The 16,568-nt window shown below is 40.9% G+C and overlaps 1 protein-coding gene across 1 annotated transcript in view; it reads left to right on the top strand.

The window, feature by feature from the left end:
* LOC110505159 (short transient receptor potential channel 3) overlaps positions 1-12,020 on the top strand; it is a 75,134-nt gene extending 63,114 nt beyond the window's left edge. Inside the window, 4 exon segments of the mRNA XM_036970389.1 lie at positions 5,237-5,446; positions 8,827-8,901; positions 10,868-10,943; positions 11,308-12,020. Coding sequence (XP_036826284.1) covers positions 5,237-5,446; positions 8,827-8,901; positions 10,868-10,943; positions 11,308-11,459 — 513 coding nt within the window. The 3' untranslated portion in view covers positions 11,460-12,020.
* Positions 12,021-16,568: the final 4,548 nt, after the last annotated feature.

Below are 16,568 nucleotides of genomic sequence, written 5' to 3'. Positions count from 1 at the left end.
ACCATGTTTCACCGTAGGGACGGTATTGGCCAGGTGATGAGCGGTGCCTGGTTTCCTCCAGACGTGGCGCTTAGCATTCAGGGCAAAGAGTTCAATCTTGGTTTAATCAGACCAGAGAATCTTGTTTCTCATGGTCTGAGAGTCCTTTAGATGCCTTATCCAAAACACAAGCGGGCTGTCATTTATTGAGGAGTGACTTTCATCTGGCCACTCTACCATAAAGGACTGATTGGTGGAGAGCTGCAGAGGTGGTTCTGGAAGGTTCTCCAATCTTCACAGGGGAACTCTGTACCTCGGGTTGGGTTCTTGGTCACCTCCCTGACCAAGGCCCTTTTCCCCCGAGTGGTCAGTTTGGTCGGGCGGCCAGCTCTAGGAAGAATCTTGGTGGTTCCAAACTTCCTCCATTTAAGAATGATGGAGGCCACAGTGTTCTTGGGGACCTTCAATGCTGCTGAATCTTTTTGGTACCCTTCCCCAGATTTGTGCCTTTTAAAATGTTTAATACATTTGCAAACATTTATAAAAACCTATTTTCGATTTGTCATCATGGGGTATTGTGTGTAGATTGATGAGGGAACATTTTAATTTAATCCATACTTTTCAGAATAGACTGAATATGTCCAAAAGTATGTGTACACCTGCTCGTCGAACATCTCATTCCAAAATCATGGGCATTAATATGGAGTTGGTTCCCCTTTGCTGCTATAACAGCCTCCACTTTTCTGGTAAGGCTTTCCACTAGATGTTGGAACATTGCTTCGGGGACTTGCTTCCATTCAACCACAAGAGCATTAGTGAGGTCGAGCACTGACATTGGACGATTAGGCCTGCCTTGCAGTCGGCGTTCCAATTCATCTCAAAGGTGTTCAATGGGATTGAGGTTAGGGCTCTGTGCAGGCCAGTCATGTTCTTCCACACCGATCTCGACAAACCATTTCTGTATGGACCTCACTATGTGCACAGGGGCATTGTCATGCGGAAACAGGAAAGGGCCTTCAACCAAACTGTTGCCACAAAGTTGGGAGCACAGAATCATCTAGAATGTCATTGTATGCTGTAGCATTAAGATTTCCCTTCACTGGAAGTAAGGGGCCTAATTTGAACCATGAAAACAGCCCCAGACTATTATTCCTCCTTCACCAAACATTACAGTTGGCACTATGCATTTGGGCAGGTAGAGTTCTCCTGGCACCCGCCAAACCCAGATTCGTCTGTGGGACTGCCAGATGGTGAAGCGTGATTCATCGCTCCAGAGAACAAATTTCCACTGCTCCAGAGTCCAATGGCGGCGAGCTTTACACCACTCCAGCCGACACTTGGATTTGCACATCGTGATCTTGTGTGGTTGCTCGGCCATGGAAACCCATTTCATGAAGCTCCCGACAAACAGCTGACTTTGCTTCCAGAGGCAGTTTTGAACTCAGTGGTGAGTGTTGCAACCAATGAGAGAAGCACTACGCGCTTGAGCACTCAACGCTCCCATTCTGTGAGCTTGTGTGGTCTACCAATTTGCGGCCGAGCTGTTGTTGCTCCTAGACCTTTCCACTTCACAAAAACAGCATTTACAATTGACCGGGGCAGCTCTACCAGGGCAGAAATGTGACGAACTGACTTGTTTGAAAGGTGGCATCCTATGACAGTGCCACATTGAAAGTCACTGGGCTCATCAGTAAGGCCAATGTTTGTCTTCGGAGAATGCATGGCTGTTATTTATTTTATACACCTGTCAGGTGTGGCTGAAATAGACGAATCCATGAATTTGAATGGGTGTCCACATACTTTTGTATATACACACACACACACATATGTGTATATATATGTGTGTGTGTGTGTGTGTATGTATATATATATATATGTGTATATATATATACATATATACATATATATATATACATATATATATATATATATATATATATATATATATATATATATATACGTGTATATATATATACATATATATATATATATATATACATATATATATATATATATATATATATATATATATATATACATATATATACATATATATATATATATATATATATATATACATACATACATATATATATATATATATATATATATATATATATATATATATATATATATATATATATATATATATATGTGTGTGTGTGTGTATATATTTATATACTTTGATGTAATGTCCTTAAAACAAGTCAACATGAGGCTCAGTAGTGTGTGTGGCCTCCACGTGCCTGTATGACCTCCCTACAACGCGTGGGCATGCTCCTGATGAGGTGGCGGATGGTCTCCTGAGGGATCTCCTCCCAGACCTGGACTAAAGCATCCGCCAACTCCTGGACAGTCTGTGGTGCAACATGGCGTTGGTGGATGGAGCGAGACATGATGTCCCGGATGTGCTCAATTGGATTCAGGTCTGGGGAACGGGCGGCCAGTCCATAGCATCAATGCCTTCCTCTTGCAGGAACTGCAGACACACTCCAGCTACTTGAGGTCTAGCATTGTCTTGCATTAGGAGGAACCCAGGGCCAACCGCACCAGCATATGGTCTCACAAGGGGTCTGAGGATCTCATCTCGGTACCTAATGGCAGTCAGGCTACCACATGGAGGGCTGTGCGGCCCCCCAAAGAAATGCCACCCCACACCATGACGGAGCCACCGCCAAACCACGTCTGTCACGTGCTCAGTGTGAACCTGCTTTCATCGGTGTTCTCTGGCATATGCCAAACGTCCTGCACGGTGTCGGGCTGTAAGCACAACCCCCACTTGTGGACGTCGGGCCCTCATACCACCCTCATGGAGTCTGTTTCTGACCGTTTGAGCAGACACAAGCACATTTGTGGTTTGCTGGAGGTCATTTTGCAGGGCTCTGGCAGTGCTCCTCCTGCTCCTCCTTGCACAAAGGCGGAGGTAGCGGACCTGCTGTTGGGTTGTTGCCCTCCTACGGCCTCCTCCACGTCTCCTGATGTACTGGTCTGTCTCCTGGTAGCGCCTCCATGCTCTGGACACTACGCTGACAGACACAGCAAACCTTCTTGCCACAGCTCGCATTGATGTGTCATCCTGGATGAGCTGCACTACCTGAGCCACTTGTGTGGGTTGTAGACTCCATCTCATGCTACCATTAGAGTGAAAGCACCGCCAGCATTCAAAAGTGACCAAAACATCAGCCAGGAAGCATAGGAACTGAGAATTGGTCTGTGTCACCACCTGCAGAACCATTCCTTTATTGGGGGTGTCTTGCTAATTGCCTATAATTTCCACCTGTTGTCTATTCCATTTGCACAACAGCATGTGAAATTTATTGTCAATCAGTGTTGCTTCCTAAGTGGATAGTTTGATTTCACAGAAGTGTGATTGACTTGGAGTTACATTGTGTTGTTTAAGTGTTCCCTTTATTTTTTTGAGCAGTATATATATATATATATATATATATATTATATATACATACATACACACACACACACACACACACACACACACACACAGTACCAGTCAAAAGTTTGCACACACCTACTCATTCAAGGGTTTTCTTTATTTTTACAACTATGAATTAACAGATATGGAATCATGTAGTTACCAAAAATGTGTTAAAAATTCCAAATATATTTTATATTTGAGATTCTTCAAAGTAGCGACCCTTTGCCTTGATGACAGCTTTGCACACGCGTGGCATTCTCTCAACCACCTACACCTGAACCACTTCACCTGGAATTCTTTTCCAACAGTCTTGAAGGAGTCCCACATATACTGAGCACATGTTGGCTGCTTTTCCTTCACTGTTGTCTAACTCATCCCAAATAATCTCAATTGGGTTGAGGTGAGGTGATTGTGAAGGCCAGGTCATCTGATGCAGCACTCCATCACTCGCCTTGGTCAAGTAGCTCACCCATGCTGGTTAAGTGTGCCTTGAATAAAAAAAAACACTGACAGTGTCACCAGCAATGCACCCCCACACCATCACAACTCTTCCTCCATGCTTCACGGTGGGAAGCACACATGCAGAGATCATCCATTCACCTACTCTGTGTCTCACACAGACACAGAGGTTGGAACAAAAAATCTCAAATTTGGACTCGTCAGATCAAAGGACAGATTTCCACTGGTCTAATGTCCATTTCTCGTGTTTCTTGGCCCAAACAAGTCTATTCTTCTTATTGGTGTCCTTTAGTAGTGGTTTCTTTGCAGCAATTTGACCATGATTCACGCAGGACTTCATGTGTCTTTTACTTGAACTCTGTGAAGCATTTATTTGGGCAACTTCTGAGGCTGGTAACTCTAATGAACTTTATCCTATGCAGAAGCAGAAACTCTGGGTCTTCCTTTCCTGTGGTGTTCCTCATGAGAGACAGTTTCATCATAGCGCTTGATGGTTTTTGTGACTGCACTTGAAGAAACCGACTGACCTTCATGTCTTAAAGTAATGATAGACTGTTGTTTCTCTTTGCTTATTTGAGCTGTTTTTGCCATAATTTGGACTTTATCTTTTACCAAATAGGGCTATCTTCCTGTATACCAACCCTACCTTGTCACAAAACTGATTGGCTCAAATGCATTAAGAAGGAAAGAAATTCTACCGATTAACTTTTAACAAGGCACACCTGTTAATTGAAACGCATTCCAGAAGCTGGTTGAGAGAATGCCAAGAGTGCGCAAAGCTGTCATCAAGGCAAAGGGTGGCTAATTTGAAGAGTCTCAAATATAAAATATATTTTTATTTTTTTTAACACATTTTTGGTTACTACATGATTTCATCGTTTTTATGTCTTCATTATTATTTACTATGTAGAAAATATAAAAAAATAAAGAAAAACCTGGAATGAGTAGGTGTGTCCAAACTTTTGACTAGAACTGTATATCAGTGGCCGTCTGTGACGTTTAAGATGAGGGAGGAAGATTTTTATTTTTCTGAGAATGGCCTTATTTCTATTACAGCATATTGTATGACTGTCATTCATATTCCATTCACTCAGTTCAATGAAACAATTGAGTTTCGATTGAAAAATTCAGGTATGTTTATCCCCGTTTTGTTCCGTTTGCTTCTGTTTAAGATTTGTTATCTAAAAGTCACAAACTATTGTTATCTCAGAGATTATGCCTACAGCAAAGGAAATGAACAGGTTATTATTATCAGTTCAAATAGGTTTTTGATAATGTGTGTTTGTAACATTAGCTAGCGTCACTAAGTAAATCTCTTAAGGGGGTGTTTGCTCAGAGAGAGAAATAACTCTGCTTATCTCTCAGGACGATGCGGACGTGGAGTGGAAGTTTGCACGCTCCAAGCTATGGCTGTCGTACTTTGACAACGGCAAGACACTGCCTCCTCCCTTCAGCATCGTTCCCACTCCCAAGTCCTTCTACCACCACATCAGGTGGATAGTCGGCATGCTGCATTGCCGACAAAGGAGTGTGAAGAAGGATCTAGAGCTGGGGTTGGACAGTTCAAAGTCCAGGGTATGGATGGATGCATGGATGGATGTGTGTGTGTGTGTGTGTGTGTGTGTGTGTGTGTGTACAGTGCCTTCAAAAAGTATTCATACCCCTTGACTTATTCCATATTTTGTTGTTACAGGCTGAATTCTAAATGGATTCAATATTTTTATATGCTCAACCATCTTCACGCAATAAACCATAATGAAAACATGTTTATAGACATGTTAGTACATTTATTGAAAATTAAACACAAAAAATATCTCATTGACACAAGTTTTCACACCCCTGAGTTAATGTTTTGTTGAAGAACTTTTGGCAGCGATTACAGCTGTAAGTCTTTCTGGGAAAGTCTCTTGTGCAACATTTTCCCATTATTATTTTCAAAATTCTTCAATCTCTGTCAAATTGGTTGTTGATCATTGCTGGACAACCAATTTCAGGTCTTGCTACAGATTTCCAAGCAGATTTAAGTTAAAACTGTAACTCGACCACTTAGGAACATTCACTGTCTTCTTGGTAAGCAACTCCAGTGTAAATTTGGCCTTGTGTAGATTTGGCCTTAAGTTATTGTCCTGCTGAAAGGTGAATTCATCTCCCAGTGTCTGGTGGAAAGCAGACTGAACCAGTTTTCCTGTAAGATTTTCCTTGTGCTTAGCTCCATTACGTTTATTTTTCTATCCTGAAAAACCCACTCATCCTTAATGATTAAGGATACAAGCATACCCAGAACATGATGCAACCACCACTATGCTTGATAATATGGAGAGTGGTACAGTACTCAGTAATGTGTTGTATTGTATTTGCCCCGAACATAAAACGTTGTATTCAGGACAAAAAGTTAATTGCAGTATTACTTTAGTATCTTGGTGCAAGCAGGATGCATGTTTTTCAATATTTGTATTCTGTACAGGCTTCCTTCTTTTTACTCTGTCATTTAGGTTAGTATTGTGGAGTAAGTACAGTGCTGTTGATACATTAAACTCTAACTGTTTTAAAGTCACCATTGGCCTCAGGGTGAAATCCCTGAGCCGTTTCCTTCCTCTCCGGCATCTGAGTTATAGGAAGAACGCCTGTATCATTGTAGTGACTGGGTGTATTACATCATCCAAAGTGTAATTAATAACCATGCTCAAAGAGATATTCAATGTCTGTTTTTATATATATTTTTTTCTAGCAATAGATGCCCTTCTTTGCGAGACATTGGTAAACCTCCCTGGTCTTTGTGGTTGAATCTGTGTTTGAAATTCACTGCTCGACTGGGGGACCTTACAGAGAATTGCATGTGTGGGGTACAGAGATGAGTTAGTCATTACAAAATCATGTTAAACACTATTATTGCACACAGAGGGAGTCCATGCAACTTGTTATGTGACTTGTCTGTAAACATTGGAATAAAAGCATAATTAAATAGTTGCCATCAGCACAGTTAGTCATCAACCCTCTATATAAAATGAAAACAGCCTAACCAGCTCTACTAGGGGGAGTAAAATTGTCAGATGGAGGTGTTCTCTTATTTATGTCTGGAAGTAGCTAGCAAGCTAGCCAACATTAGCCAGTTAGCTTGGGTGCTTGGCTGCCATTGTGAGGTCAGAGAACTCAAATCAAACCTACTCCTCTGCTCTGCTCCAAGTGGGAAAACCAAACGGACTAAAGCCCTGAGCGCACTCTGGCACTCCAGATTGAATTTACGAACACACCCTTACTGTCTCTCTCTGTATCCCTCTTTCTCTCTCGTTTTCCCTTTACATTAACTACATTTGACCACATTGATTTCTTCTCTAAGGCATATTTCACATGGCAATCTGACAAGTGGAAAGGAAATGTTGCGGCATTCTTATCTCAATAGGCAAGCTAGAAACAAAATGGGTTGAAACCGCTTCTGTTACCCTGAACCCAAGGTATTTCTTCCATTATCTACCTATTGATCGGTTGGGTGGGGGGCTAAGAATGTCCTTGGGTAGACCCCCTGTTAGCCTGTAGGGAATCAAAGAGTGGCTGGGTAGTGGGAAGAAGACATGACTGATGACTAATAAGGCTCTCTGTGCACTTGAGGCCAGATGGCCTCCGGTCATATATATATATATATATATATTTTTTTTAACCACACTATCGAACTATACTTGGTAAGTGAAGCCTCTCCAAGCTCCTTAGCCGTAAGACACTGACAGCTAATGCACGGCCTTCATCAGAGCAGTGACAGTGACAGTTGAGACCCTGGTAGTTTTACAATGTTTCAGGAATGATGCAAAACAATGTGGTATTCATTTTTTGATCCCACAAAATGTATGCGTGCGTGTGTGCTTGCGAGTGTTAAAACCAGGGGTTGGAACCCAAATTATTTTCCAATCATTTTGTTCTGAACAGAACAACTATTTATTTTGTTTCATACCACGGTTCCTACCAGCAAAACAAGGTTCTGAACCGGTTTGAACCAGTTTATATTGTTTCTTTCTGTTTCTTTTTTAACCTGTGAAATCAACCGTTTTTAACATTTAGCTCATTACATGACTTCACCAATCAGTGAGGAGAGAGCAGGCAAACTAGTTCTTTACATGTGTGTAGCCTATGGCGCAAGATGCTACTGAATTTGTGTAGGTGGAGAGAGAGCAGAAGAGATATTTTGTGGGTGGGGAGAGAGCGAGAGAGTTGAGGAGGAGGCTTGAAGCGCTGGGCATCTTGTTATGACATGCATTATCTAAATTAGGTCCACAGAATTATACCAAGGAGGAGCGGCTTTTATGGAGGAGCTATGAATGTCCTTTGAGCTAGCTAGCTGACACGCTTGAGCTAGCTAGCTAACAGGCTCGTGATTGCAGAGCGGCACCAGAATTAAAAACACATCTTACATTTTGTAGTTAATAAATCCAACGTGAAATATGATAACTAGGCCTATAGTATCCTTGACTAGCATTGAAAATATTTATCCATTCTTCTCAAGCCAATTACAAATGTCTCTCCCTATCTTCTGAATCAAGCTTGTAATGTCAGTAAAGGAGTCTATGTTTAGGGTGGGGGAGGATCGCAGGTAACTTAAACATGCACACTCACAGGAAAAGATTTTCATCTTGCAGGCAGACACTGGAATACATTTCTGAGTGACAGAGTAGGGCTTTGTTGCGTTTTGTTGTGGGACTAGAAAATAAATGCCTGGAATGTAAAAGAATGATATTAACCGGTTCCCATGATTTTTAAATAACGTTCTGTTCCAGAACATTATGGATCACTTTCGTTCCAGGTTCCATTTCTGTTACTTGAAAGATTTAGTTATTTTGGTTCTGATCCGGTTCCAACCTCTGGTTAAGACTCTCATTGATAATTTGTCCTTATTTTTATAATGGTTAATTGAGTATCCAGATAAAAAATCCAAATGTACTTTTGTTTGTGCCTGTCTATTTTTGCAGCTCAATCTCTTCACCCAGTCCAACCTACGCATTGCAGAGTCCCACAGCATTCTGAACCAACCCACCTGCTATCAGGTAAACTGACCTCTCCGTCAGTCTAAATATAATGTTTAGCAAAATGTCACATTTAAAGACTGACTGCCCATAAAAAAACAACTTCTCATTTTGAAAATGGCCTATGTGGCATCAATGTGAGACAGAAACATTTATTCTAGTGTCAAAAATGACTACAAAAGTATAAATAGGATCATTTTGGTCATAAAGCCAGTCTGGTCATAATCTGAGATTTGGGAGATGATAGGTATGTCGCGATGAAGGGTACCATGACAGTTTTCCTTGGGTTGATTTCAATCCTGCCCACAGCAGCCAAGTAATCATTTACATTTTAGCAGACGCTCTTATCCTGAGTGACTTACAGAAGTGAGTGCTTACATTTTCATACTGGTCCCATGTGGGAATCGAGCTCACAATCCTGGCATTTCAAGCGCCACGCTCTACCGACTGAGCCACGCGGGATATCATCAATTAGGAGCACAGCTGCACGGTACCTGATCATAATGCCCATGGTCAATTTTGTTTGACATTCAATATCCCAATGGGGCTAGTTAGGGACCATCAGTAAATGACCTCAATGTATATGGGACGAATATTTAAGAAATGTCAATAGCTCCAAATTTCAATTACTTAAAAACCTCAAGCCAATTATAAATTGTAGAAATTCATATACAAATATTGAAAGCATTTAATGAGACAACTAAAAGATGTGCAACATGAAAATATTGTCCAATTTACTTTGTGTAATTTATTGACGGTTCCTAACCAGCCCAGAGAGAGGTTATCCAATGTCAAACCAACTTTGCCATGGTCGCACACCAGCCAGGTTAAGCTAATTTGCGAAAGAAGTTGGCTAGCACTAGCTTGCCTAGGCGACTTCGAGACACAAGATTTGGGCCTGATTTCCCAATAGCGATGGAACCTTACCAGTGTGTTAGCTATGCATCTTTCCTACAACGACCGAAGATGTAACATGCGTTTCACCACGCAGAAAGAATGGTCACTAAGTGTGTCGTTGGAGCATATGTCTATACTGATAGGATCGAAAGAAAGGGATTGCTGCTCTCGGGTCAGCTTTCTCTATTCAAATCTTTCCTTAACATTATTTCACAATACACAATACTGATGATCAGCTCCTAGAGAGATATTACCACCTACGGCTGCAAATATTGATTCGGATTATTGTAATGCTTACCCAATTAAAATGCACTAAATCACTGATTTGGTACATCATTGCACGCATGTTAGGCTATACTGTACATCATTAAATATATTGAGAAAAATTACAAACAGTAGCCTAAAAGTAGCAAAATAGAACAATTTATTGAACATGAAATGTATTTAAATATGATTGATATAAGCCTTAAGCCTTTATTTTAATGCAGTCATCTCGGTTTTCATTTAAATAATATTGTTATACTCCGCTTGTTTGTATCAATTGCATAGACATCGACAACTTTGTTTTGAAGTCATCGGCAGTCACGGATGTTTAGCGGAGATCTTCTGTGTATACAGTGATGCGGGGAGGAATCTAACCATGCACTTAGCTGTTCAGCAAGTTGTCTGAGGCATGCGTTAGATTACCTGCATTGTCAAGTGCATTGTTAATTATGATGGTTTTGGGAAACAGCTCAGAGTTTTAACGATGCTCATACGAAGGTTCTAACGATGAACTTAGCATTAAAATGCTTTTGGGAGACCGGGTTGGTTAGACTGTTTCAAGTTATCTAGAAGGATGAGTGACTGTAACTGTGAACTGTTTTGGCAGAGTGAATGTACGAACACTTGCCACTTGCAAACACACACACAGGAGACCCACAATAAACCACCCCCTCCAAGACAACTCTCGTTTGTCTTCAGTCATGGCTGCTGCATTTGTTAATGACCAAGCTGAAGAACAAGACGAAATCAGGAAGTTTAGCCCCACTTTAACATAACAGCATATACTGTAGGCCTACATTTTTACAATTTTCCTTCCTTGTTACAGCAAATCATGAAGCGACTCATCAAACGCTACGTTTTGAAAGCACAAGTGGACAAAGAAAACGACGAGGTCAATGAAGGTAAAGTTGCATCTTCACTTTTACTTTGAAGTACTTCATCAGAAATAGTCTGAGAATCTTTTGCTGTGTTGTTACACAATGCAGAAAATTAACAATTCTCAGGGGTAGAAAGAGGTCTACAAACTGCAAATTCCACAGGGTTCCCATTGGGGTTTGAAGCTCAAATAAACCGTGCTAACTGCATTGTGTACAGTATATAAAAATATATTGAATTATGGAGAGTGCATCAGTTCAACATTGTCATGCAGGGAATATTTCAGTAAATATTTCATTTGAGAACCCTTTAACAGAATTCTTCAATATAAACAACTTGAACGGACCACACATTATTTCTGTTAGGACCTCACATTATGTTACTTCGCAGGTGAACTGAAAGAAATCAAGCAGGACATCTCCAGTTTACGTTACGAACTCCTGGAAGACAAGTCTCAGGCTACAGAGGAGCTGTCCTTGCTTATCCAGAAACTGAGTGACAAACTGAACCTAGGCCCTACTACACGCTTTCCCTACAAGTGACCCCCACCAAACCACAGTTCAAGAGATGCAAGAGGGAAGAGTATATCAAAGCAGCCAACATCCCAGCATTTCCTCACACACTCCACAGTAACCCACTGGCCAGGTTGTTTTGTAAATGATAATGTGCTATTTTTCATGAAGGTAGTTTAAACAGACAAAAACAGCACAAGGAAATAGTGAAAAGGATTGCCTCACTCTTCTGTTGTAGGGAGAGGCTGCCCTTAGATGTTAAGATTGGGGGAGTGGAAGCTGATCCTAGATCTGTACCTAGAGGAAACTTCAGCTGAAAGCCACAATTTTCCATTATGACAAATATTGTGTTAGTGTTAGAGATTTTTCAGATTAATATTAAATATTGGCAGGGGTTCTAAGCTGACATATGGAATTGTTTTAAGATGGTCATACTATGGATCATTTAGCTATTTGAATTAGAATTTTTGGAACCCTTTAGGTATCCCCAAAAAATTATTAGATAAAATATTGAATTTGGCCTTTACTACTATAGTCCAGAGAAACACATTGAATAACACATTCAAACAGTCAACAAATAAATCATGAGAAACAAGGTTTTGAAGTGTTTGTTCTATATCTAGGAGATATAAGAAAGCTCAGGGAATATTTTTTTTTTACACGTCTTTAACCACTTTTTTGGGTAGGCACAAAACTACCTTCATGCTTCAATTTTTTTTGTATAACCGGTACCGGTTACCTTCAGACAAATCCCGTGACACTTGGGGGGACATAGAGCAAAACGAAGAACATCATGTTCGTGAGAATCTCCTCTTTCCACACTGGGGTCATATAAGTTCGAAGCCCAAACGGTTCGGGCGCTACAAACAGAAGTTGGCACATCGACGGTACCAACTTCAGACGAGTTCCCTGACACTCTTTGGGTTCGTAGAGCAAAACGGACACTACCGTTGTGTTCGTGAGAGTCTCCCCTTTCCATAGAGCGATAGGTAATCCACCTACAGACGTTTTCGTGAGATCACCAATTTTCAGGATGTCTCACCGCTCTAGCTCTGCCACCTTTCACCGCAGATGCGGAAGTGCGACATCGGCAGATGAGGTGGATTGAGATGCGTCCAATGCAAAGAAGCAGATACAGTATTTTATGCAACAAATAGTGCTATAGTCTCTGTTAAGACATATGCACTTATGGCCAGGGCTATCAAACTCATGCTATGGCCGAGGGTCTGCTGGTTTTTGCTCATGCTTTTCAATTAAGACCGAAACAACCAGGTGAGGGGAGTTCCTTACTAGTCAGTGACCTTAGTTAATTAATCCCGTATAACGGAGTAGCGAAAACCCGCAGCCCCTCGGCCCTCCGTGGAATGTGTTTGACACGTGCCTTAGACAATGGTTGTGTAATACTGGTTTCATCCGTTCCTTTCTCTCGTTAGAGATTTTGAACCAAACAGTAGGTTTATCTGACAAGAATTTCCCTCAGAAATCAAAAATAATCAGTCATTGATTAATGTCATTGTGATGTTTTTTTGCCCCCCCCCCAAGACACTGGTCTTGTTGGTCTTAGTGCTTTGGCTATTTTGTAGGATTCTAGAAATTGTATGTTTTAGAAGTGTCCAGCCCTGGTCCTGGAGTGTGTAAAATGTGAATACATTTTACAGTATAGGGGAATAACATGTAACCTGTAACACCTTCATAAAGCTCGACATTAAGATTCAGAAATGCCTATTTCAACAGCCACAGGGTGCTCATGTAAATATAAACATATAAATACCATATAAATAAAACTGGTATAATGGGCTTGAAACCCACAGCCTTTTGACTGGTAAACTCATTAGTGCACTTAAGGCCTAATTGAACTGCATGGTGGACGATCATTCTATTCATTCTAATTCTATGGATGTAACAGCCATCTGACATTATTGTTACGATATACAGTAGTTGACATTCCATCTTAGATGGGACTTGCTTGAGCATTTCTCTCAGGTCAAATGTTACAAATTCTATATATAACATGCCTCTTGCAGTATATTCTATGCTATAACACATATTTATATGTGGGTCTCCTTATTCCATTTAAAATTCCTTGTACTGCAAATGTCAAATACAACATACAAGGCTATGTCAAATACATTGCCACCTTATTGATCGAGGTCCTTGTGTGGGTCAACCTATTTTCTGTGTAGAGTAGCCCTGGTGTAAAATTGTGGATAGAAAGTGGATATTGCCTCTCCGGGGCCAGGGTTGGTTAAGCATTTATTGGTATGGTAAATATCTTTAGATTTCCTTAATAACCTATGCAGGATATTTCATTCCCTTTGTCCGATAACCATTTTGTAATTATACTAGAGAACAGAAGCATGCATTTGAATCCATATTGTATTTGATAGAAATCCTTTCCTTAGGATGTTCTTAGACACTGTAAAGAATGTTTTTTCTAACTCAATAACTGTAGCATTTCAGTTACAGTGGGGCAAAAAAGTATTTAGTCAGCCACCAATTGTGCAAGTTCTCCCACTTAAAAAGATGAGAGAGGCCTGTAATTTATCATAGGTACACTTCAACTACGACAGACAAAATGAGAAAAGAAAATCCTAAAAATCACATTGTAGGATTTTTTATGAATTTATTTGCAAATTATGGTGGAAAATAAGTATTTGGTCACCTACAAACAAGCAAGATTTCTGTCTCTCACAGACCTTCTTCTTTAAGAGGCTCCTCTGTCCTCCATTTGTTACCTGTATTAATGGCACCTGTTTGAACGTGTTATCAGTATAAAAGACACCTGTCCACAACCTCAAACAGTCACACTCCAAACTCCACTATGGCCAAGACCAAAGAGTTGTCAAAGGACACCAGAAACAAAATTGTAGACCTGCACCAGGCTGGGAAGACTGAATCTGCAATAGGTAAGCAGCTTGGTTTGAAGAAATCAACTGTGGGAGCAATTATTAGGAAATGGAAGACCACTGATAATCTCCCTCAATCTGGGGCTCCACGCAAGATCTTACCCCGTGGGGTCAAAATGATCACAAGAACGGTGAGCAAAAATCCCAGAACCACACGGGGGGACCTAGTGAATGACCTGCAGAGAGCTGGGACCAAAGTAACAAAGCCTACCATCAGTAACACACTACGCCGCCAGGGACTCAAATCCTGCAGTGCCAGACGTGTCCCCCTGCTTAAGCCAGTACATGTCCAGACCCGTCTGAAGTTTGCTAGAGAGCATTTGGATGATCCAGAAGAAGATTGGGAGAATGTCATATGGTCAGATGAAACCAAAATATAACTTTTTGGTAAAAACTTAACTCGTCGTGTTTGGAGGACAAAGAATGCTGAGTTGCATCCAAAGAACACCATACCTACTGTGAAGCATGGGGGTGGAAACATCATGCTTTGGGGCTGTTTTTCTGCAAAGGGACCAGGACACCTGATCCGTGTAAAGGAAAGAATGAATGGGGCCATGTATCGTGAGATTTTGAGTGAAAACCTCCTTCCATCAGCAAGGGCATTGAAGATGAAACGTGGCTGGGTCTTTCAGCATGACAATGATCCCAAACACACCACCCGGGAAACGAAGGAGTGGCTTTGTAAGAAGCATTTCAAGGTCCTGGAGTGGCCTAGCCAGTCTCCAGATCTCAACCCCATAGAAAATCTTTGGAGGGAGTTGAAAGTCCGTGTTGCCCAGCAACAGCCCCAAAACATCACTGCTCTAGAGGAGATCTGCATGGAGGAATGGGCCAAAATACCAGCAACAATGTGTGAAAACCTTGTGAAGACTTACAGTTCCTTACTAGTCAGTGACCTTAGTTAAGTAATCCAGTACAACGGAGTAGCGAAAACCCGCAGCCCCTCGGCCCTCCATGGAATGTGTTTGACACGTGCCTTAGACAATGGTTGTGTAATACTGGTTTCATCCGTTTCTTCCTCTCTTTAGAGAGAAAGAAATACCCATTGCCAACAAAGGGTATATAACAAAGTATTGAGATAAACTTTTGTTATTGACCAAATACTTATTTTCCACCATAATTTGCAAATAAATTCATTAAAAATCCTACAATGTTATTTTCTGCATTTTATTTTCTCATTTTGTCTCTCATAGTTGAAGTGTACATATGCTGAAAATTACAGGCCTCTCTCATATTTTTAAGTGGGAGAACTTGCACAATTGGTGGCTAACTAAATACTTTTTTGCCCCACTGTATAGTGTTCTCTTTTCAATCTAGTTTTGAGGACAACAGAAATAGTTGAAAACAAATATTTGTATGCATACAGTTGAAGTCGGAAGTTTACACACACCTTAGCCAAATAAATGTAAACTTAGTTTTTCACAATTCCTGACCATTTTATTTAGGGTTACCACTTTATTTTAAGAATGGAAAATGTCAGAATAATAGTAGAGTGATTTATTTCAGATTTTATTTATTTCATCACATGCCCAGTGAGTCAGAAGTTTACATACACTCAATTAGTATTTGGTAGCATTGCCTTTTATTGTTTAACTTGGGTCAAATGTTTCAGTTAGCCTTCCACAAGCTTCCCACAATAAGTTGGGTGAATTTTGGCCCATTCCTCCTGGCAGAGCTGCTGTAACTGAGTCAGGTTTGTAGGCCTACTTGCTCGCACATGCTTTTTCAGTTCTGCACACACATTTGAAGGAATTGAGGTCAGGGCTTTGTGATGGCCACTCCAATACCTTGACTTTGTGGTCCTTAAGGCATTTTGCCACAACTTTGGAAGTATGCTTGGGGTCATTGTCGATTTGGAAGACCCATTTGCGACCAAGCATTAACTTCCTGACTGATGTCTTGAGATGTTGCTTCAATATATCCACATAATTGTCCTCCTCATGATGCCATCTATTTTGTGAAGTGCACCAGTCCCTCCTGCAGCAAAGCACCCCCACAACATGATGCTGCCACCCCCGTGCGGTTGGGATGGTGTTCATCGGCATGCTAGCATCCCCATTTTTCCTCCTAACATAATGATGGTCATTATGGCCAAACAGTTCTATTTTTGTTTCATCAGACCAGAGGACATTTCTCCAAAAAGTCAGATCTTTGACCCCATGTGCAGTTGCACACCGTATTCTTGCTTTTTTATGGCGGTTTTGGAGCAGTGGCTTCTTCCTTGCTGAGCAGC

The sequence above is a fragment of the Oncorhynchus mykiss genome, chromosome 31 (genome assembly GCF_013265735.2).
Source record: "Oncorhynchus mykiss isolate Arlee chromosome 31, USDA_OmykA_1.1, whole genome shotgun sequence".
NCBI lineage: Eukaryota > Metazoa > Chordata > Actinopteri > Salmoniformes > Salmonidae > Oncorhynchus > Oncorhynchus mykiss.
The sequence above is the reverse complement of the archived record's forward strand: the minus strand, read 5'-3'. Positions and strand labels throughout refer to the sequence as shown.